This window comes from Crotalus tigris, unplaced genomic scaffold (assembly GCF_016545835.1).
Source record: "Crotalus tigris isolate CLP2741 ecotype Arizona unplaced genomic scaffold, ASM1654583v1 scf7180000017916.3911339, whole genome shotgun sequence".
NCBI lineage: Eukaryota > Metazoa > Chordata > Lepidosauria > Squamata > Viperidae > Crotalus > Crotalus tigris.
Genome location: NW_024096718.1, coordinates 2,701,117 through 2,725,416, shown reverse-complemented (window position 1 = coordinate 2,725,416; position 24,300 = coordinate 2,701,117). Strand labels below are relative to the sequence as shown.

General features: G+C 43.5%; 1 protein-coding gene across 2 annotated transcripts in view; it reads right to left on the bottom strand.

Annotated features, from left to right (window-relative positions):
- The window catches only part of PTPRR (protein tyrosine phosphatase receptor type R), a 109,091-nt gene that overhangs the window by 33,114 nt on the left and 51,677 nt on the right, over positions 1-24,300 (bottom strand). For both annotated transcript variants that reach the window (XM_039344480.1, XM_039344481.1), the window contains 4 exons: positions 22,677-22,790; positions 21,271-21,423; positions 20,797-20,913; positions 18,327-18,589 (listed from right to left, as the gene is read on the bottom strand). In XM_039344480.1, the coding sequence (XP_039200414.1) occupies positions 18,327-18,589; positions 20,797-20,913; positions 21,271-21,423; positions 22,677-22,790 (647 nt within the window). The remainder of the gene's footprint in view (positions 1-18,326; positions 18,590-20,796; positions 20,914-21,270; positions 21,424-22,676; positions 22,791-24,300) is intronic.

Genomic DNA, 24,300 nt, shown 5'->3' with positions numbered 1-24,300 from the left:
TCTGACACGCGTCTCGCCGACGTGATGGCTACTAGGAAAGCCACCTTGTGGGACAAAATGTGAAGAGGACAAGACCTTATAGGTTCAAAGGGAGACCTAGTGAGTGCCTGCAGAACACGAGGTAGTTCCCAAGATGGATACCTGTGTACTACCGGAGGTCTGGTGTTGGAGACTCCTTTCATAAAGGATCGGACCCTGGGATGATGGGACAATGGAGTGGCGTCGGCACAGGTGAACACCGTGGAAAGAGTGGTCACCTGTCTATGCAAGGTGTTGGGCGCTAAGTCTTTATCCACTCCATCCATGAGGTATTCAAGAATCACTGGAATAGTGACAGAAGAGATAGACAAACCCTTACAGGTACACCAGTCACAGAAGTTCTTCCAAGTGGCATCATAGATTCGGTTCGTCGCCGGCCGTCTGGAAGCTTGGATCATAGCTATCACCCTTGAAGAGTAAGATCCGCACATCAGGAACTGGCGCTCAGATGCCAGACGGCTAGTTGTAGCCACTGTGGGTTCGGATGGCATATGGCCCCCTGTGTTAGAATTATCCTCTCTGGAGGGATTTGCCAAGGGGGGGCTATGGCGAGGTTCACGAGATCCGCGAACCATGGACGCCTCGGCCAATACGGGGCCACAAGGATTAGCTCCGCCTGTTCCTGTAACAGCTTCCTGATGACAGCCGGGATCAAGGGAAGGGGTGGAAATGCATATAGAAGGCCCGCCGGCCAAGGGTTGCGGAGGGCATCTGCTCCTTCCGAACCCTGGGATGGGTACCGAGATAGAAACCGGGGAATCTGGGTGTTCTTCGGGGATGCAAACAGGTCGACTTTGGGCCGACCGAAACGGTGAGTTATCTCCCGAAAGAGATGGGGATGTAGACGCCACTCTGAATGATCTATCGTAGATCGACTCAGAAAATCTGCCTGGTCGTTTTCCACCCCTGAAATGTGTTCTGCCTTTAGGGACAACAGATTCTGTTCCGCCCATGACCCCAGACACTGGGCCTCGGACATTAGAATCCGTGATCGAGTGCCGCCCTGCCTGTTGACATAGGCCTTTGCCGCCACGTTGTCTGTCAGAACCAGCACGTGGCGGCCTGCCAACTTCTTGTGGAAATGGCGAAGTGCTAGGTGTATGGCTCTGAGCTCTAACCAATTGATATTTTTCTTGAGATCCCGTTGAGACCATCGTCCCTGGGCGAATTGAGATTGCAGATGTGCCTCCCATCCAAACAGACTGGCGTCTGTGGTCAAGGTTACCCGAGTCGGTTCTCTGAACAGGGATCCTTTGGACAGTGCTGGGGACAACCACCAGATGAGGGACGTGAGTGTCTGTGGTGGGACTCGCACCCTCTGTGGAAAACATGCTACACCCCGTTTCTGGTAAGGGAGTAGAAACCACTGTAGTTGTCTCGTGTGAAGCCTGGCCCAAGGCACTATGGCAATACATGAGATCAGTTTCCCTAACAACTGTGACAGCAGGAGCAGGGTTACACGTTTCTCCTTGCGCACCCTGGTGACCATCGTATGTATGCTGAGCTTACGCTCCTGAGACAGGAAAACTCGGCACTGGCTGGTATCTATTATTGCGCCTAGGTGGAGCAAACAGTTTGTTGGGATCAGATGGCTCTTTGGGAAGTTGATCATAAATCCATGATCCTGGAGTGTCTTGATCGTCAGTGCCACGTCTGAATGGGCGTTCAGTGCCGAGGATGACTGGATTAGGATATCGTCCAAGTAGCACTGAACGCGGACTGGTACCAACCTGAGCTGTGCGGCGAGAACCGCCAGGATTTTGGTGAAAACCCTTGGAGCTGATGATAGGCCGAATGGCAGGGCCCTGTACTGATAGTGATGGTTGGAATACCTGAATCTGAGGAAACGCCTGTGATTTGGATGTATGGGAACGTGCAGGTAAGCTTCTGTCAGATCTATGGATGTAAGAAAATCCCCCGGCCGAATACTGCCCAGAATAGAATGAAGAGTTTGCATCTTGAATTTTTGGTAAATTAGGTACCGATTTAGAGCCTTGAGGTCTAGGATCGCCCTCCATCCTCCTGAGGATTTTGGTACCACGAACAGGATGGAGTAGAAACCTAGTCCCCATTGATCTGGGGGTACCCGCTCTATTGCCTCTATGCTTAACAGATGACAAATGGCCTCCTCCATGAGACTTTGTTTCACGGGATTTCTGGATAGGGGGCAGGAGATGAAGCGCCGAGGTGGGAGTGTGAGGAACTCCAGAGACAGTCCGTCTCTGATAGTGGTTAGAACCCAATTGTCCGTGGTGGTACTTTCCCATTTGTGGAAATATAGTGCCAGTCTTCCGCCAATGGGAGGAATCCGCCTCAAGTCACTTTGACTTTCGGAAAGGACGACTCCTCTGCCGCGAAGGGGCCTCTTAGCCTGGAATTGTGGCTTTGGCTTGTCTCTGTAGCCGGACCGGTCCGATGAGCGGTCCGGCCCTGCTTGAAAGGGCCGATACCCGCTCCATGTAGTTCGGTCTGAGCCAGACTTGAATGACGGACGCCGGTTGTATGGAGAAAAACGTCTGCCCGTTTTTTTGACAACATGAGCTAGTACTTTCAACTTTTCTTTGTTTTCAGTCAGGTAAGGAGTGAGAGCCTCTCCAAAAAGGCGACCCTTATGATATGGTGCCGCAGCTACTCTCCATTTGTGCCTGGTATTGGCCTTCCAATTTTTTAGCCAGAATAACCGGCGTGCGGCCACGTTGGAAGCTATGGCCCGAGCCGAATATTTGGCCGACTGCAGAGACACATCCGCCATGTATTCCAGTGCGGCCCTTAGTTTAGTGACATCCTGGTGAACCCTTACCTCGTCTGGGGATAATCTGGCCTGTAATTCCCTGAGCCAGATTAATGCAATTCTAGCGAAAAAAGAGTTAGATGTTGAGGCTTTTATAGCCCAAGCCGATGCCTGATGGGTCCTTTTGAGGGAAATCTCAGACTTCTTGTCCTCAGCCTTAAGGGCCTCCGACATATCTCCTGGGATTTTGGTGTCTGACAGTATGGGGGCGAGAGCCTCGTCTACACTCGGAACTTCGAGGACATCGTTGAGGGAAGGGACCGTATCTAAGAGCTTACGATCTAATCCCTCAAGAGCAGAGAAACTTCCAGGAGATCCCCACTGATCCTGAATGGATTTGAGAAACATAGGGGGGCAAGGTATCTGTAGGTTCTTCATGACCGGTTCCAGAAACAGTGGGTCAGAACTCTGTCCAGAGTCCTGATCGGTTGTCTGTGGTTTCACGGGTTCAATTTTTCCGGTGACATAGGCCTTTTGTAAAAGAGGATAGAAGGAATTTGGATTAAACACCCCTACCATAGGAGTGGCCTCCGCCTGAATGTCTTCCCCGTTTGACCACATGCCTTCTTCCGGAATCTGAGCAGAAAAATCTGATATCTCGCTCCCTTCAGATTGAGGTGGAGAACCATGATCTGAAATCACATACTCCCTGGGATGCCTAGTTTCCATGGGCGTAAGGGGGATTGACGGTCCTTGGACCGGAATGGCCCTCCCAGAAGCTGCCATTGCCTGAACCACTGCATGTGAGATCATGGCTTGGAGCTGGACAGTAAATGAAGGATGGCCCCGAAGACCCGCCGCCATCGACGTGAAAGATGCTGAAGGAATTTGGGGAGGGATGACTGTAGTAATCTCCCCCTGAGACCCACAAGACACTGATGAAGGTCCTGGCTCAGCAGCTGGAATTGAATCTTGGACCTGTAATCTCAATTCTCGGTCAAAGAGGGACAGATGGTCCCGTTCATATCCCAGCAAGGGACCCTGGTCCAGGGTCTGCTCGGGAGACCAAGCCTGTGTAAGAGGGGAAGGTCGATGCTCCCCTGATGTGGATGCAAGAGGAGGTGAGGGGATAAGCTGCGTCTCTCCTGTCTGCCGCTGGGCTTTGGAGAATTGTCGCTCCAGCACCCCATGTCTGCTATCTGCTTGCTTGTCATCGGCCTTAGAGGTCCGTTTGACCTTGGCCTTGGCTTTTGCAGGTGTATCCAGACTGGATGGCTTGCGTTTTATATTTCCACTGGAGGTGGAAGCCTGTGAAATGGTGTTATCCGCCATATTGAAATAAACAATAGGAAATAAACAACAGGTGTTCACCAGGAGATCCCTGGATCTGGCCTGTACTGCAGTAGAAGAAAAGACAGGTTGTCACCAGGAGATCCCTGGATCAGTCCTGTTCTGCAGGAGAAGAAAGGGCAGGTTTTCACCAGGAGATCCCTAGATCAGCCCTTGGTCTGCAGGAGAAAGGAAGGCCACGGCCCACCTGGGTGGTACAGGCCTGCACGAGGGTCTGTGAGGTCTGGCCCACCGTTAAGCATGGAGTCACTACGCGATATAAGCCGTGCTACACTCAGGGGCTGTCCTCCCCATTCAATTTTTCAGGCCCACTGTAATAGAGACAATTTGGCCAAAAAGGTATCAAATTAAAGATAAGTCTATACATGAATATAGTATATATCTTGTTTAATTTAATTCTGTTTTATTTTAATTGATTTTTTTTTGACCCTCGTGTCTCACTTAGTGACGGCTAGGACAGTAAGTGCCGACCACTATGCAGACAGCGGAAAACAGGCAAGGCAAGCAGCCATCCAATCTGTTGGCACTGGATATTTAAAAGGTACTGGTAAGTCACAGTCTGGAATATTACCAGATAAAATGGAGTAGAGACTCAAGGTATTTTCCCTATGTCCACTAGGCAACCTGAGATGGTGCCTATTAAGCAGCTGAATGAAGATCTAAAGGAATGTAATTAGAACTCCTATTCCCCCCCCCCACTTAGGGAGAATCACCAAAGTAAGTTACTTCGTGACTGAAAAGGCTGTAATTAGGACAAAGCAGTCAATTTAATGTGTGTGATCGGGCGGAGCCTAAAATGGCGGCCGGGAAAATCTGATGAGAGATGAAACAAGCTGAGAGAAAAAATCCTCTCCTGCAAGTAATCTGGTAATCAGCTCTTTTAGTCAAACAGTTCACCTGCTGTTTTTTTTTTTTTTTTTTTTTTGGTAATTTACAGCTGACAATCAACAGTAACAAGGAAGTACTTGAGTTTTATAAATTTATTACAATATAACCCCCCCCAACCCCTTCCACCCTCCCTCACTTCCCAGAGCTGATTACAGGGTAAAACAAAATAATAAACAAATATAATCCAACTAACATAAACCAACTATACTATCAATCAAAACCATAAGACATTTTAACTCCTTCTCAGTACAAATATTAACAAATTAAGTCAAAAATAATAATATAATTAAAACTATTAATAATTATCTAAAATCTACTCAAAAGCAAGATAATATTTTTCAACTTCATATTTCTTCTGAATATAATCAATCCATCTTCTCCAAACCATAATATATCTTTCTTGTGAATGATCCTTCAAATAGGCGGAGATTTTCGCCATTTCTGCTAAATTAGACACTTTAAGTTTCCATTCTTCCAAAGTAGGCAATAAGTTTTTCTTCCAATATTGCCCCACCAATAATCTTGCAGCAGTTATAAGGTTCAACTTCAAATTAGTTTCTTTAACATCCAAATCTACAATAATACCCAACAAAAATAATTGCGGAGTAAACTTTATCTTTTTCTTAAAAATCTTTTGAATATTCCACCAAATCTTAATCCAAAAAGCTTTAATATCTTTACAAGTCCACCAAATATGAAAATAAGTTGCATCTAAATTTCCACATCTCCAAAGTTGTAGCCAACTTTCATTTTTGATAGTTGAAATAATTTTAAAATAATATTTAAAAAAGAGACAGGGAGGGCAGGAAAACTAATGGGGACTATGAGCACGGCCGGCAGGAACATTGTGTCTCGTTCTATGCTGGGTGTTACATAAGTGGGTGACTCCTTTAAAATTAATTTAATTACACGTCTGCTTTTAATGCTACTTTTTGTTAAGATAGAAATATTTGCAAAAACTGCCATAGAGCATAATAACAACAACAAGTGATAATGTATTGGAGAGATAGAATGGTCTTAATGGTACTGTATCACTGATAATTCTTTCTAATAGAAATACAGGTTGCAACTATGAGAAAGGATCCTTATCCCTTGTTTGAAAAATCCTATATCTGCAGGCTGTGGGCATTAAACATTTCATTGCCTTGGGGTAAAGTGGGTAGTTAAAAGTGACAACATGATGGCATTGTCTCTGCATGCCTGGGTTTAATGAAACACTTGCAGTGCTTGTCTTTGCAAGATATGTTAGCCTAAGCAATCTGATTCATGAGCACATGCTATCTATCCCAGTGCAAATACGCTAACAACAGTTACAGGCTTTCGGTTTTGTGTGAACCCTTGCAACCATCATTTTGGATTTATGCAAAATGCAATTTAACATCTTAACTATGAATAAACTAAAATGCTGGCTATTCTGGGTACAGATAAAACTAAGTATAATTTAGGTTAAATAATTATGTCTGGTAGTTGGGGAAAAGAGGAACTGCAAACACAATCACTACAAACACTTTGAAATACCGTTCTCAAAAAAAACCTTTTTAGGGATCATCATAACCCTATCCTTAAAACAGTTGTTATTGACATTTCACTGAAAGCAATAGCTAAGAGTTATATTAAGCACAAGAAAGCATATTCATCTCAACACAATAGAGTAAATTTATCCTCTAAATCCACGCAAAGCTGTATATTTCAGTCAGGAAATTCCAAAACCTTTCCTGTACATGTATTAGGGTCTCAGGCCTAAGCTATCGTCCACAAACACTGGCTCAGTTTCATTATTTAGTATTCAAAGAGCAACACAATGCTTAATGTCAAGCAGTTACTTTTAACAGAATACTGGATTTAAAACACAGGAAATGTTTAATAATTATTATAGTATATATAGCACAAGTGCAATACCTACACCATCGTGCTGCACTTGATTAAAAAAAGGAATTCTGGAAAGACTCTAAAGACAGTAGATATCAAGAGTCAATGCCCTGATTTTTGTCATAGAAATATTTTTTTTAAAATGCCATAGCTGAATGATGATCATTTTAATCCTTGTAGAAGCTTGTTACAAATAATTTACATGAAGGTAGTCCAGTGTACAGTATATTTACATAGCCTTGCAATATATACTTTTCAAGACTGGATTTCTTCCATTTGTGCTAGAAAAAGTTAATATGATTGATATAAAGACTATATACTGTGATCTCATAAATGGCAAGCACATGTAGCGGGGCTGGCTGAAAAGCTTTCCCCACCCCCTTGTTTCCAAACAGTCGCTGTAAAATCATTGACTATTGCTGCTATGACTGCCTGGGGTTGTTAAACAATGGACCCCGCCAAACTTGAGGCAGTTGTCTCTTGGCCCAGGCCCCAGAATGTAGCCAAATTGTGATTGTTTGGGGGATTTTTGTTCATATTATCAGAGGTTTGTGGAAGGGTTTGCGAAGTTAGCTCGCCCACTCAATGAGTTGCTAAAGAATGAAGAAGCAGAGGAAGCGATGGGTTGTTCGATTCTGATCCATAAAACCAAGGGACCCAGGAAGTCTCAGGTATCTATTCAGGCAGAATGGACTGAACATTTTGAGCAAGCTTTTGACCAATTGAAGTGAAGGCTTACGAACACCCCAGTCCTGGCTTATGCCAACCCTAATTGACCATATGAGTTACATGTGGACACTAGTTGGGAGGGCCTTGTGGGGGGGGGTTATATCAGAAACATGATCAACAGTTGAAGCCCGTTGCATATATCAGCAGGGGCTTAATCCTCGGGGAAAAGAATTATCCTACTCATAAGTTGGAATTTTTGGCACTCAAGTGGGCAGTTGTGAATAAGTTGAAGGATTATTTGTATGGGGCAGGATTCGAGGTTAAGACAGATAATAATCCACTCACATACTTGCTCACAACCACTAAACGGGGCATCAATGGTTGGCCGCCCTTTCTGCATTTAGGTTCAGTTTGAGATATCAACTGGGGATGAGGAACATGGATGCAGATGCTTTGTCAAGGAGGCCCCGGGATTCAGGGGCAGGTGTCAGAAAGTGGATACAATTGCCTCCTGTACTGAGGGGTCAAGCATCGAGCTAGGGGAGCAATTGGGGCTGAATCAGTGGGTGTTACTATTGCAGGTGTCCCCAAATTATACTGTAATCCCATTCAGGTCAGAGGGGAGGGGAGGTTTGCCCTGACTAAGAAAGATCTGAGGAGGGACCAGGTGGAAGATACCCTCTGTGGCCTGGTCGAAAGAGCTTTGAGAAGTGGTCAGCGGGAGGTTCTACTTGCCGATTCGCTAAGAGAAACCCGAGTGCTGTATAAGGAGTGGGATCGCTTACAGCTTTGCGATGGAGTGGTTTATCGGAGGGGCCCTTCGGATGGACCTGAAGAAAGGTGGCAACTTTTGCTTCTGGAGAAACACAGAGAAGCAGTGTTGATTGTGCTACATGACGAGCATGGGCATTTGGGGCCAGAAAAGACTTTTAAGTTAGTAATGGATCAATTTTACTGGCCCTGTATGAAGATGGAAGTTGGGGACTATTGTAGAGCTTACCTGTGATGTGTTCAGAGGAAAACCCTACCTTCAAGGACTGCACCAATGGGCCATCTGCAAAGTTATGGGCCCTTGGATTTGGTTTGCATTGATTTTCTTTGCCTGGAATCGGATGTAAGTGGGCAAGGAAACATATTGGTCATGACTGATTGTTTTACCCATTATGCTCAGGCCTTCCCGACAAAAGATTAGCATGCTGTTACAGTAGCCAAAGTATTGGTGGAGAAGGTTTTTGTACATTATGGGCTGCCTCAGCGCATACATTCCGACCAAGGAAGAGATTTTGAAAGCAGGCTTGTTAAGCAGCTACTGGGCTTACTGGGCATTCGGAAGTCTCGTATCACCTCGTATCAACTAGAAGGAGATCCGCAGCCTGAGAGGGTTAATCATACTCTTTTGGATATGTTGGGGATACTCACTGAAGAACAAAAGCAACACTGGACGCAACATATTTCTACTATCCTTTGTGCATATAATAGGACGAGGAATGATGCCATTGGGTATTCCCTGTATTGATTGATGTTTGGTAGGGAAGCCTGTCTGCCGGTAGACATAGTCTTTGGCACCTCAATGGATGAGACCTCAGTTAGGTCACATCGTAACTATGTAGATAGATTGAGGAAGAATTTGAAGGAGGCTTATGAAAAGGCTGTAGGGGTTCAGGAACAGCAGAATAAGAGGAACTATGACTTGAAAGTAAGAGTTCAGAACCTGCAGTCTGGTGATTGGGTGCTATTAAGGAATTTGGGTCCCTCTGGGAAGCACAAACTGGCAGATCGGTGGGGCCCCAGTTGTATGTTGTTAATGAGAAGCTGCTGGGATTACCAGTGTATCAGATACAACCAGAGGGAAGTTCAGGGCCTTTGAAAGTGTGGCATTGGAACCATTTATTGCCCTTGAACAAGGCAGTATGAATCACCCAGCCAGTCATCGCAACTGAGCCCCATATAGTGGGAAGAAGGTTAGGAACTAAGACAAAACCCGGTCTGTCTGTAGGAAGGGAAAGAAGACTCTGAAGAAGAAGAGAGTTTTATAGGTTGGTTGTGGTCATCAGGGGATATTGGGATCACATACCCCATTATGGGTAGTGAGGTGGAATTAGAACAGCCGGGGCCTGACATTTTGGAACCCATGCCTAGAGCTTGCGAATGTGAGAGGGCTCCTCAAAGATTTGAGGTAGGGGATCAGCCTGGAGGATTATTGAAACAGAGGGGGTCATTGACCCCGGAGATCACAGAGTTAGGGGAGCTGTTAGAGATGGACTGGGTCACTTCACATGGCCCGCAATCACCAGCATTAGAGGAGGAGCCGCTAGTCCAGGTACTTCCAGCGATGGGGAATTATGAGGGGATGGTGCCCGCGATATTGCTGAGCCTAAATTGCAGAGACCAAGGCGGGTGATACACCTGGTGGAAATATTAACATGTGTTGCCCCGGGCCATAGCATAGAGAGAGAGAGTGATGCTTACTGTGTAATGAAGGTTGATTCACTCCCAGATAATATAGATGCTTAGCAGAAAGTTTGCTATTCTTTGGGGGATCAAAGAAACTGCTTGGGTGGGGGGAATGTATAGTGGGGCTGACTGAAAGGCTTTGCGGGAGCCAGGGGTGGAGGTGTTCGTGGACGGCGTGCCCAGGGGGGGCACCGTGGGTGGAGCTGCGTGACCTCTTCGAGGCGGCTGTGCCGGGCGTGGTGGTGAAGGTGGCCCTCATGAAGCAGTTCGCCTTCATCCACCTGTGCGACGAGGTGGCGGCCGAGTGCGCCATCCAGAAGCTCAATGGGCACCTCTTGCACTGCCACCGTGTGGTCGTGGAGTTCTCCCACCCGAGCCCCACCCACACCGTCAAGACCTTTGTGGGCAACGTCTCGGTCACCTGCACCAGCGGCGAGCTGCGCATCCTCTTCCAGGAGTTTGGGCCCGTCATCAAGTGCCACATCGTGAAAGGAGTGGGAGAGGCGAGCTTGTGGCTTAGAAATCTACTCTGTACATGCTCAGAGGTGTTGTTACGTTCTCCACTCCCGGCTGCGATCCCAACAATTGAAATCAACTCAGCTTTAAGGAGCCCCAGTTTGACTAGCCGTCCCGCCGTGGCTGGGGTTGACTTTACAAAATTGTTGGATGTCCGGAGAAGCCATTGATGAGCTGCACAAGAGGTACTTGGAGAAGTTGACCCAGCTCTTTGAGGAGCATAAGGCCAAGTACGGTCTGCCCCAAGACAAGTACCTAATTGATCACCTAGCCGGCCACATTGGACCAGCCTGGGACGCAGAGGGGCAATACTATTTTTTAGAGAATGTTTGTTGGGGTGTGAGTATGCATGTAGATGAATGGTGGCCCTGTTATGTATAAATTTTATTATTGTATTTAGGGCGTATGAATGTGAATATTTTTATTTTCTATGTATATAAATTGAGTGTGAATGTGTATTGAGTGTTTGGGGTATGAGAATGGTGGAGTCAGGGGTGGAGCCTGGTACCCCCTCTGCTGAGTGCAATAGCAAAAGTAGGAGGGGGGCAGGACTTACCCTTGGGCTTGGTCTGTATGGAAAGCGAGTCCGGTCAGGAAGGGAGAAGGCTGGTGAGGTTGGGGGTGCTCCGGGGAGGGGAGAAGGTCGGAGCATCCCGGTCATGACTGGGATGGGCAGATATGGCGGGAGTCGAGGGGCAGGCCATCTTTGAGGAACGAGGACTCGCTATGTTAGAGCGATTCCTTGTTCCGGCCCCTCAAAAGGCTCATCCTGTAGTACTGGTGACAGGGGAGTACAGGGCCCTAATTGTAGGCTGCTGTTGCTTAATGCCAGGTCCGTTGTCAGCAAAGCCCCCCTTGTCCGTGATTTAATATTGGACAGCGGGGCGGACCTGGCATGTATAACCGAAACCTGGCTGGGCCCTGAAGGGGGTGTTTCCCTCTCGGAGATGTGCCCAGACGGGTTTGTGGTGCTTCATCAGCCTCGACATCAGGGCAGGGGTGGGGGAGTGGCAGTCATCACTCGGAAGTCCTTGAGCCCTTGTGGGATTCCTGCCCCGGAGATTGTTGGGTGTGAGTCCCTCCTATTGAAGTTGGGTTCACGGGTTCAGTTGGGCTTGCTGCTGAAGTACCTACCTCCCAGCTGCGTTGCAACAGCCCTGCCTGCGTTGCTGGAGTCAGTAGCCGGGTTGGCGGTGGAGTTCCCCAGACTTATGGTACTGGGGGACTTTAACCTGCCATCACTCGGCGATCGCTCAGAGGCGGCGCAAGAGTTCATGGCTTCCATGGCAACCATGGACCTGACCCAGGTAATCCAGGATCCAACTCATAGGGGTGGTCACACACTCGACCTTGTGTTTGTCTCGGGGCAATGGAGACATGACCTGGAGTTAAGGGGAATAGAGATCTCGCCCTTGTCATGGACAGATCATTTCCTATTGAGGCTGGACTTCAGAGCATCACTCCCCCATCGCAGGGAGAGGGAGCCGACTAGGTGGTTCCGCCCCAGGCGCCTAATGGACCCAGATCGGTTCCAGGAGGAGCTTGGGGAAATACCTGACTCCCTTGTCCACAACTCGTCCGGGTCCCTGGTTGCAGCCTGGAATGAGGCGGCGTCCGCGGCCCTGGATCGAATTGCGTCTTTGCGACCTCTCTGTGGTGGTGGTCCCCAGAGGGCGCCTTGGTTTACTGAGGAGCTCCGGGAGATGAAGCGCCATAAGAGACGTCTAGAGCGACGTTGGAGGGCCAGTAACTCTGAATCTGACCGATCACTATTAAGAGCCTATCTTAGCACTTATTTAGTGGCGATAAGGGCGGCAAAGCGTGTTCACTTTTCTGCACTTATTGCGTCCGCAGAATCTTGCCCGGCCGCCTTGTTTAGGGTGACCCGCTCCCTTCTTAAAGTGGAGGAGGCGGAGGAACCCTTGCAGGGGAGAGCTGAGGAGTTTGTTCAGTTTCTTTCGGACAAAATCGCTCAGATTCAGAGAGACCTGGACTCCGACTGGGCAGTGCCAGCTGAGTTGCCAGGGGCTGGTCTTAGTCATGTTAACTGGAGCGAGTTTGAGCCTGTGACCCCTGATGAAGTGGACAAGGCCATGAGGGCAATGAATGCCGCCACCTGTTTATTGGACCCGTGCCCCTCCTGGCTGGTTTCCGCCAGTAGGGAGGTGACACGAGGCTGGCTCCAGGCGATAATCAATGCCTCCTTGATGGAGGGGTCTTTCCCTCAACCTTTAAAGGAAGCGGTGGTGAGGCCCCTCCTCAAGAAGCCTTCCCTGGACCCAACTGTTTTGAAGAACTTTCGTCCCGTCTCCAACCTCCCCTTTGTGGGGAAGGTTGTAGAGAAGGTGGTGGCGTCTCAACTCTTGCGATCCTTGGATGAAACTAATTATCTGGACCCTTTTTAATCTGGTTTCAGGCCCAGCTACAGCACTGAGACTGCTTTGGTCGCACTGACCGATGACCTCTGGCGTGCCCGGGATAGGGGTTATTCCTCTATCCTGGTGCTTCTTGACCTCTCGGTGGCTTTCGATACCATCGACCATGGTATCCTTCTGCGTCGTCTCGGAGAGGTGGGGGTGGGCAGCACCATATTGCGGTGATTCTCCTCCTACCTCTCTGACAGGTCGCAGTCGGTGTTGGCGGGTGGACAGAGATCAACCCCTAGGCGCCTCGATCATGGGGTGCCTCAGGGCTCGGTCCTGTCCCCCCTCCTTTTTAACATCTACATGAAACCGCTGGGTGAGATCATTCGGCGACACGGGGTGAGGTATCATCAGTACGCAGATGATACCCAATTATATATCTCCACCCCGTGTCCTTTCAGTGAAGCAGTCGACGTGATGTGCCAGTGACTGGAAGATGTGAGGGTCTGGATGGGGGTGAATAGGCTTAGACTCAACCCTGACAAGACCGAGTGGCTCTGGGTCTTGCCTCCCAAAGGCCAACTGTGTGGTCCATCATTAATCCTGGGGGGGGCAAATTTACCTCCCTCAGTGCAGGCATGCAACTTGGGTGTCCTCCTGGACTCACAGCTAAATTTGGAACAACATCTATCGGCTGTGGCCAGGGGGACCTTTGCACAGGTTCGCCTAGTGCACCAGTTGCGGCCTTATTTGGACCGGGAGGCTTTACTCACAGTCACTCATGCCCTTGTCACCTCAAGACTGGATTACTGTAACGCGCTCTACATGGGGCTACCCTTGAAGAGCGTTCGGAGGCTGCAGTTGGTTCAGAACGCAGCCGCGAGAGCGATTGTGGGCACGCCAAGGTACGCCCACGTGTCACCTATCCTCGGCAAGCTGCACTGGCTTCCTGTGAGTCTCTGGACGCAATTCAAGGTGTTGGTTATCACCTTTAAAGCCCTTCATGGCATAGGGCCAGGTTACTTACAAGACCGCATTCTGCCGCACAGCTCCCAGAGACTGGTGAGGTCCGATAGATTGGGCCTCCTTCAGGCCCCGTCGGCCAGACAATGTCGGCTGGCGGGCCCTCGGGGAAGGGCCTTTTCTGTGGTGGCTCCAACCTGGTGGAATCAACTTCCCCCCGAGGTTTGAACTACTCCCACCCTGCCGGCCTTTAAGAAAGCCGTTAAAACTCTCCTCTTCCGGCAGGCCTGGGGCTGATGTCCCCGGGGGGCCGGGATATGATCGGACTCGCGGTATGACTGTATTATTTTATTTTATTGTTTTATGATTGTTTTAACTCTGTACGCCGCCCTGAGTCCTTTGGGATTGGGCGGCATATAAATATTTGAAAATAAATAAATAAATAAATAAATTCCTAAGGAGAAGGAAGCTTGGACAGCTGCTGCCGGGTTTGGGCATGGCGGACGTGGATCAGGCGGAAGGAAAGAAAAAGGAGGAAAGAAAGGGGATGGGATTGGTTGCTGTTGCTGTTGTTGGGAGAGACCAGGTGAAGCTGAAGAGGGGTTTGAGGTTTTAGCTCATCCCTTTCTCAGAAGGAGAGGGAAGGAGAGAGTGAGAGAGAGTGAGAAGGTGGATTTTGTTGCTTCTTTCGCAGGGGGGGGGATATCCTGAGCAGAGGCAAGAGAGAGAGTGAGGAGAGAGAAAGTTGCTGGAGATGCTAAATTCAGTTTTTAACAATAAAGGAAAGGGGGAGGGTTTTTGACATCAACGAGACCTGAGACTGTGAGCGATGACAGAAGAGAAGGAGAGGCTGGTCGCTATTCCTTTGGAGACTTACGGCCATCCAAACTTTTATTACTGTTACTTGTGCAAGTTATAGACATTGTAGGGAGTTGTTACTGCAGAGCGCTGACTACCTTCGTTTCTGTTTCCATTGCTGCCTGGAGCTGGGGTTTTCTCCACCTCCTTGTTTCCAAACGGTCACTGTAAAATCATTGACTATTGCTGCTACGACTGCCTGGGGCTGTTAAACATGCCATGCATTGACTATCAGGGCTAGGGGCTGGTCATCTTTGTTCCTGAAAGCTCCCTCCATTGACAACAAGAATTTGCCACCTCCTCACTTCGCATGAGCTCCCGCTGGAAAAGACACTTTATTAACAACTTGAGAGGGTAGCTGCAGAGTGCGATGGAGGGGAGCAGGGCTGGGAGGGGCTGGGCTTTGGCAGCCTCTGAGTGGGTAACGCTATACACATAAAAAGATTAAATTTAATTAGATGAGCAATTGGAATGAGCTTCTCTGCCCCTAAGGCCTAATGGCCAGTAAGCTGGCTGCAGTTAAATTTCCCTGGATTTTTTTTTCTTTTAAATAGTAACATGGAGCATCTTTTCTAGGCATAGCAAACTCTTTTCTATAGATACTGTAACTTTTGACTAAACAGGTCTTCACCTTCTGAAACTTGACACCTTTACAGGAAGGTTTGTGAGAATCAAGTGTCAGATTGAATGGGAAGATTGTCATCAGCATGCTGTAAAAATAGCTCAGGTGGAAAGCTCTGGTCTGAATTCTTGTACTGTCACTTGAACTTTTTCTTGATAAATTTAAATATTCAGGGCCTACATATGGATCTTAGTTCTTTGTTTCCAGGTCAGCTTGTAGCTGAAAAATCCTAACAGGGATGGAGCCAAAGGAATTAGAGGGAGTTGAAATAAGATAAACAGCATCCTTTAACTGTAATACTCCAGAATGAAATATAGTTACGTGCTTGTTATCCTTCCACTCACAGCAGCAGCATGATCCTTTTGTCATTACAGTTACAACAAAATCAGGGTTGTTAATGTTTTAAGAAATTAATTATTTTTCTCTCCATAATTTATCTTTGATGAGGATGGTATATTCTTATTTGTTTGTTTGCATGTTTGTTTATTCCTGAAGTCATCATAATAATTTGCCCAATTGTTTTATTTATAGAAAACTTCCATCTGGGGTATCCAACACTGCTGGAATCCTATACCCAGAAACCCAGATTTGCTGGGTTCCAGTGGTTTATTGCTATGAAGTCCAGATAGCAAGCAGCTTATAAATGAGAGTAATGGAGATGTTTGGTTGATATTTTCTCAGTGGAAAATGACAATTGAATACATCCTTAACAGATAATTTTCTCTCTATGTAGGGACAGATCTGGTTTTCTATTTCATTAGCACCATTTTCTACTTTAACATCTCTAAGAAAAAAGTCTTGCAGAGGTTTTCTATTTAAAGGTTTTCCTGTCCAAAGCCAACTAAAAATTAAGGAGAACAGGGATCTTGAAGATCCCCATCAACAGTATCTTAATAGCAAAATGAGCAAGAGGTATACAGATCACCTGGTCTTTCTGCGATTAATTTTAAATTTAGAGAAATAAACTACTTTATGGAGATGTACCTCCTCTTTTCTGATTTATTTATTTTTTACTGCTTTTATTTCCTCTTTCTGATGTGTTAAGAGGTCTGAAGCCAGCCTTTTGTTGGAGTATAAGAAAACCATGAACAAAATTTGTAACTACAAGCAGATGGAGGTGAAGAAAACATACTAAATTCAACACATAATAAATGTTTCTATCATGGGAATCTGTGGATATCTTTTGCCTTGTGGATGATTGCATGTAAAGACAATGAGAGGCCTTTTTGTATAGGCCCAAAAAGGACCATTTGATTTCAAATGGTGAAATGGCAGGTGAAATGGATTCAATTGTATACACTCCTAGCCATCTTTTTGCCTTTTGAATCTGGATCACTACAGGCTCCCAGTAAATATAATAGGTAACAAACACAACTATACTTTCCACTTTCCATCTTTCATTCTTGTCCATTCTTGTTCTTTGGAAAGTGGAGGACACTTAACTATTATTTTCATAATGAGACAGTCAATTTCTCTTATTGCGAAAATATAGTGGAAAGTGACCTTCCTAATTGGTCTTGTCCATAAGTTGGTTTGTGAAAATACTGTGCTAATACTTTTACATGCACTGCAATATTAAAAGATAAATAGATAGGCTACTGAGCTATTCAGGGAACATTTGTAGACCATCTAGTGCTCTCCAAATATGTTGAGATGTTAATTGGGAATTCTGGAGACTGTCACTCCAGAGCTCTAGAGAGCACAAGAGTGGAAAAGCTGATTTTGATCTGCTGTAGGATGAAATGAATGCATACCAATAAAAACTGTAGAAACATATCTTCCCAGGTGAACACAAACAATGATTTGTCCTAAATAGAATGCTAAATTGACACCAGGATGCATACTATCACTTTAAACTCTTTTTTATAAATCTGCACCAGAGCTCAGAGCGACTTACTTCTTGTTTCCTGATGGTCAATGTACCTGAAAACACCCTTCCCATTCCAAAGAAATTATGTAAAACCTTGTATGTGAGGGAATGACATAATGTAACATCCATACATTTCTGTCTGAGAACTTAAGGGAAAGTTAACTGCATCTTCCATTCTTATAGATTATAAATGAAATAGGAAATTTGATGACAATATTTTCTCTCCTCTAGATGTCACTGCTTATCAAGAAATAACATTCAATGTGAGTCATAGGAAGCAAAATATTTCTGATACAAGCTAATTCAGGGAAAACAATGATAATCTTAGCATCAGTTTCTCTCTTAGCATCAGTTTCTAACACTGCCTTACTTTGCTACAGCATAAATCTTATGGGGATGTATTTGAACTCTCCAAGCTAAGCATTACTGGACAATAGACCTTACAATATTCACTGATTTAGATATGAATGTTTTCTGTCCTTGACATTACATATTCAGACCAGGGCCTTTTAGTGAAACAATGGAAACAATTCCTACAACACACAAACCTTTATATAGTGTATTCTATTTATACTACTTGTATACTCCTACTCACTTAAGGCACTATAAATATTTCAAGGCAATAAAACAATCTCAGCTATTCTTTAAGATATACTCATCGAATCGGTATCCATAACACAGGCAACTTTCTTTGGCTTTGGTCACCTAGGAAGCATATACACCACCTTTGTGGGCAAACTTCTCCTTACCAGAAGCATGTGGTTGGTGTGACTAGCTTTCTGAGACTATCCTTACCATCTCTAAATTGCTTTGGCCTTCTCTGTATTGAAAGGCAGTCTTGGAAATAAAATAAAAAACCAAGATATAGCCAGTACCTTTTTTATTTTCTAAAACCACCTACAGAAATTGGAGGCATTCTTAGAAAAAAAAATGATACTTAAGGTTAACACTTTGATTCAGCAACATGCAAATCCATATTCTTTACTAAATGTAATCCTAAAAATAATAAAGGTTACAGGGGACACAGAGATTTATCAGGAAGATGGATGGTATTTGCAGACCCATAGGTATGGCAAGTTGCTTTCCCTGCCTTACAGAGAGAGAATAATAAACCCTAACAGGCTTTCATCCTACCTTTCTTGTAGCCCCACTGGTTTCATTTTGAAAGGTGATGGATTGGCAGAAAGTGGAGGCTTGATCTCAGTCATACATTGTCCATGGGGATCTACTACAACATTTAGTACTTTATGGGTCTGTTCAGGTTGGACCATTCTGTTTGCTGACTTATATTCAGATGGAGTTCTTTGCAGAGGGACAGAAGAAAGGTGTATTTCCTGTTTTTTGTTCTTATCCTGTCTCACAGAAAATTGTATTTTCTCTTTCACTCGGTATAAAACCTGTTCATAACAGAGAAAATAGCTGTTTTTATCTTAAATTCTGAAAAAAGCACATGTTGGGTTATTAGTGAACTGGATAGAAGATTAGATACTAATACAATAAATAACCAATAGGCATGGAGAGCATCAGCAATAATAAAAAAAAACATTTATCGAATGGATTCCTTAAATATTTCATTAGATAGTTTGGTATGTATTATCTGCAACTTGGGTTTCTAGCATAAAATTTCACAATAGGATTTATTGGGTTGCTTTTGTCAGGAGGACAACAAAATTGTACTGGGAAATAATTGAATAAGCATCTATTGCAAATAGACTAATGTTAAGCTACATTGTATCAATCCCTTTTTCAAAATATACTGTTGGCAAAGGAAGTAATAAATGTTGAAATGAAATTAAAAGAAAACAGAGCTCTGGCTATAAAAGGAAATCAATAAGTAGGTCCTTTCCTATAATAATAATTTAAAAAGAACAAAACAAATAAGATCAATTCAATAATGCAAAGTAAGCACAATGTGCTTCTTTAAATAAAAGGCTAAAAGAAAAAAACCTAATTACCTAGAGAAATATAATAGTTAAGAAATTAGGCATGGATGAGGAAGAATCCAGGTTCAAGCTCCCAGCTGAGAGAAAGTGACAGGTACAACCTAATTCACTTTTTGGGTTGCTCTTTATAAACAGAGCAATTGTTTACTTCTAATTGTCTGAATTATCAAACTATGTTAATAACAATAAATAGGAACATAATAGCAATTGAATAGGCACAAAATAGCAACCATAGAGAGCCGAGGTGGCGCAGCAGTTAGGGTGCAGTACTGCAGGCCACTTTAGCTGACTGTGTTCAGCAGGTCAGCGGTTCAAATCTCACCGGCTCAAGGTTGACTCAGCCTTCCATCCTTCCGGGGTAGGTAAAATGAGGACCCAGATTGTTGGGGGCAATGTAAATATATATATACATTGCTTACTGGTGTACACCGCTTAGAGAGTGCTTGCACTTAAAGCGGTATATAAGTCTCATAAATAAATAATAATAAATAAATTATATAAGGGTAAACCAACATGCAACAGCTAAGCAGGAATGAACAGGAAGCAATACATTAACCATTAAAGAAATAGAAAAGAAAGAAGCTGCTAATTTAAATGAGAAAAAGTGTTATTCACAGGTGGACACTGCAGTAGTATTTGAAAATTTAAAAAGGAGATCCATCACTACTTAAGCCCAGAAAAACAGATGGAAACATAAGATGATAAGCCTGGAACACTACGGCTGACAAAAACAAAACCATGTGGAATCTAATAAAAATTGTGTAAATAAACAACTAATAGGGAAACAATTATTTGGTTTGATATATTAGGATTTACCAGTCAGAGCATAACGTTAGAAACCATCTTATCAGTCAGCATATAAACAACAGGAAATTGCACTAGTCATAATTGTCATTATTCTATACATATTTATAATGACTTTCACACTATTTTTTTCCCTGACAGTATGCATAGATACCTCAAGAAGGAAAGCATGGGAGATGGGACAATTGATAAAAAAATGCATCATTACATTCTAATGCAAAAGCCATGACTTATATGCTTGTATGTGACATAGGAAAGCAAGTGCCAAAGAGCAAGGTTGGTGTCTTGTCTTTTTTCATATTGCAATTAGCAGCAAGTGCCTAAACAAATGTTATAGCACTTTGTGTTTTTAAAAATTAACCAGTTAAGGACCAAACAAGCTTATCAGGATATGCTGAGCTAAGTGCATAACTGGGTGTGAAAATGGATTCTACATATGATTTTTTTTTCTCCTCTTCCATCCAGCTGCTGTGGTTCACCAAAAATCAATTTGTTGTTCAATAGGAGAATGGAAAATCTGGATTCAGTCCATGCTTTACTTTGCCTTTCCTCCAATTACTATTTTTTTTAAAAGGCACCATGTATTTACAATGCCAATTATAAGCATGTGTTTGGCTGGGGGCCAATAAATGAACTCACCCTTTTAAAAAATGTGGGAAGTGCCCCTTTGAAGTCATCTGAATGAAAACATTACTTGGTCTATGAATGATTAAGATTCACTTTATGCCTCATTTTGCATTAATTTTGTTTGTGATTAAAAGCCTGGACTGTTTTTAGCAAATAATTTCAGCACCAGTAAAGCTTGTTTTGCTTTTCAGAAAGGCAAAAACAGTGACAATGGAAACTAACAGACTTACCATCAGACATGTCACAATAACAACAAAGATGCTGAGAAAGACTATGACAGCATAAAATCCTTCTTTACTCCAGAGTTTATCCGACTCATGCTTGCCTTGCAAAACATTTTTCTTTGACTTATAAAAACATAAAAGAAAAAAAGTAATTATATGGTTCTGGGCATACATTTGAGAATTATTGTCAATATAATATAAAGCTTTATCTTCAATAATATAAAATGGAATAAAAACAAAGCTCCAATATGCTGTGCATTAGTCATATTTAAAGGGTAAGAACCTTTAATGTACTGATTTAGTTACACCTTGGTTCCCTCAGATACATTAGATACACAATGAATTTAGGAATTTATAATCTAGAAAATACTAGAAAGATATTTATTTACTGTTTATCATATGAGATTGCAACATAATAACAGGTCTTAAAGGGAGTACCTATGGATAACATATTAGCATTTTATACTAATGATAGCTTACCTCTGGGGTTATCTCTGTAATTCCAAACTGGGTTAATCCTTGGCGTAGGACGTTGATATTAAGGGATCGTAGCACTTCTTTGGATGGGATAGTATCAGAAACTCCTTTACTACTGACTGGAGATATAAAAAGTTCAACACAGTTCCGCTTGCCCTAGCAATAATACATAAAATAAGAGAGGAATAGCTCAAAAAAACTTTGTAGGAATAAACATATGAGTTAATGAAGTCCAAATTCTTGAGATGAATTAGAATTAACTATCTAGAAATTCAAATTGATATTTTGAATATCCCAAATTGCATTTCAAATATACGGCTTTCCTTTCACTTATGCTATATTTCAAGGTTGGTTAATTAGTGATAATATCACTGTTGCAGAAAGCCTTTGGGAAGGGATAAAACTTGGGTGGACAACCTATTTTCTCAGCCTAATTGCAATACCCCTTAACTGGCAAGTAAGAGTGATCTGGCTCTTTTTTTGGCAGACAGGTGAAGAAGAGTAGGGGATATCATAAAGAGAAAGCGAAAGAAAAGGGTTGCTAGAAAATTTTAAAAAGTAATGTGCCAGCAGAGAAAATTCATCTGTTTTTGACATTATTATCAGTTATTTTTACTTCAGTTGTTATTTCTCAGCAGATTTGTATATAGGAATAAGCCCTTAGAAAGAAAGAAAAAAAGTCCACTTCTAGTATTGGACTCAATTCATGGCCTTATCAGGCAAGGAAGAAAGCATGCCCATAGGGATGACTAATCATCACATTAAATTCAGTAGATCAATTATCTAGCTTCATATAATACTGGGTGGTTGCTTTTTCTATTCAGATTATAGGTAGCCAATAGCAGTCACAATAAAGCTTATCCTAGAAGGCCTGCTGTGATTTGTAGCATTCAGAACATGAATGAAACTTGTTGCCATAAGCAATGACAAGCACATACAAATAAAATGAAGATAGTTGGCATATGTATATGTATAATATATTGTTACAGAAATGGAGATAGGGATATATATGTCTATTTATCTAGCTGCCTAGTTATCTAGCTGTCTATCATTAATATGGTGTACTGGTTATGAAGCTACACTAGAAGTGGGGAGAACCAGAAAAGAAGCTAAATGGGCAACTTTGCGCCAGTCAGTATCTCTCCCTTAAACTGAAAAGTTGTATATCCGTTGAACTGCACTGAATCAATGTGGTAGATTATAGACTATCATAACCTTCAGCGAAAAGGCTGTCATTCTGCATTGGGCTGATACTACACATGGATGAGACATCCCAGAGAATCTTCTTGTCCAGTATTGTTACTTTTGCAGTTAGCAGGTATATAAAACCATTTATTTGTTCAGGCTGGTTGGTTTAATTTGCAGGAGGTGAAACTATGCAATAATAAGCATGAAACTAAACCACTTACAATCAGTCGGTTGATATGCACTTGCTGCGGCAAGAGTCCTAAAGCAGCAGCCACTCCTTGGCGGAAAATCCGAAGCAATGTGATATTCAACTTGTTTACATCCATTTGCAGAGTCTGCAAAACAAACCCAAACAGTGCTAATCTTGCAAGGCACACACAGTTCCCTGCTAATGAGTGACCTCCGTGAATTGTGCAAATAGTTTTTCCCAGGATGGCAATGTGTGAAGTCAATTTGCATTTCAAACAGAGAACAAGAGTTGGGGGAGTGAGGTCAGAGGTGCAGGATTCCAGACTATTAATGGTTATTAGTTTAAAGAATGTTAACATTTCCTCTTAAGTTCACCATGAGGTCAAAGAAATTATTTTGGCTACACTCCTGGAGCTTTTATAGGAGCTAAAATGCCAGATCACAAGGTCTTGTAATAGAACTAAGTGAAAGAGTATCACCCAGAAAAATTACCTCTGATTGTTATCATTCTTCATAGAAATAAAACAATGTAGTGGATAGATTGGAGCAGCTACTACTCTTAGCTGCTTTCAAAAAGCTAAGCATGATCGGACATGATTAGTGCTTGCATAGGTAACCACCAGGAAATCTCAGAATTGTAAACTAGACTGGGAAGTAAAAAGGAAACAAGTGTAGTCACCAGGATGAAGGAAGACTTTACCTTTATGTTATTGTTTCTAAAGATGAGGAAATATGATGTAACAAAATTTTCCACCACATTTGTGGGCAAATAAGTTGGGGAACAGTTCTTCCAGGGAAAGGAAATATCTTCAACAATTTCTGCCTTTGTATCCTTTGTGACTATCCTGAGAACTGGTACTAAAAAGCCCATGGAAGGATATCCCTCATGACTGAAACATGGGAAGCCATTGGAATTTGATACACTCACACATTTCTCTTAGACACTTTAAAATTTAAGGGGGAAAATGCCAGCTTGGCATTAATCAATGCTTCCTGCAGCGTGGAAATTAAACAACTGCAGATCCCAACTTGTTTGGGGTATCACATGAGCCTGAACTGAAAACTGGTATTCCAACCTGACAAATGAAACTCTACCGAGTCCCCACATGATTAAGCCAATCAATCAATAGTTGAAATTAGGAGTTTTACCAGTTTTACCAGGGATTAGCCAGCAAGTAGGGAAAAGTCCCCTATCTTTTTAACCTGATTAAGGTTCCTGGACAAAAAGGGAGTGCCATCAGTGTTTATTGTAGGCATTGCTTCTGATTTTTCTTTGCAAGGGTGCAGTAGGCAGCTGAGCTACTACAAAGTTTGATTATCCTAGGGATATATCAATTACAAAGTAACTAGTAAATGTAAATAGTGTTGATTTATTCCCTTAGCCCCAATGAATTTGTGGAGATGTGTGTGAGTTAATAAAAGTATGTTATCATTTTAGCAGGTCAATGTACTCAATGTATGAGAAGCTGTGGCCTAATTAATTCTGTAAAACCAACAGATGAAGAATATTTTATTAGAGGAGAGAGATTTTACTTCACTGAATGGCTTTTTGAATCAATATATGAACCCAAATTTAGAAATAGAAATAATATCATAACTTCTATCTTAAACAAGTCTTCCAATTGATGCCATCCTAGAATTTTCACCTGGCTAAAA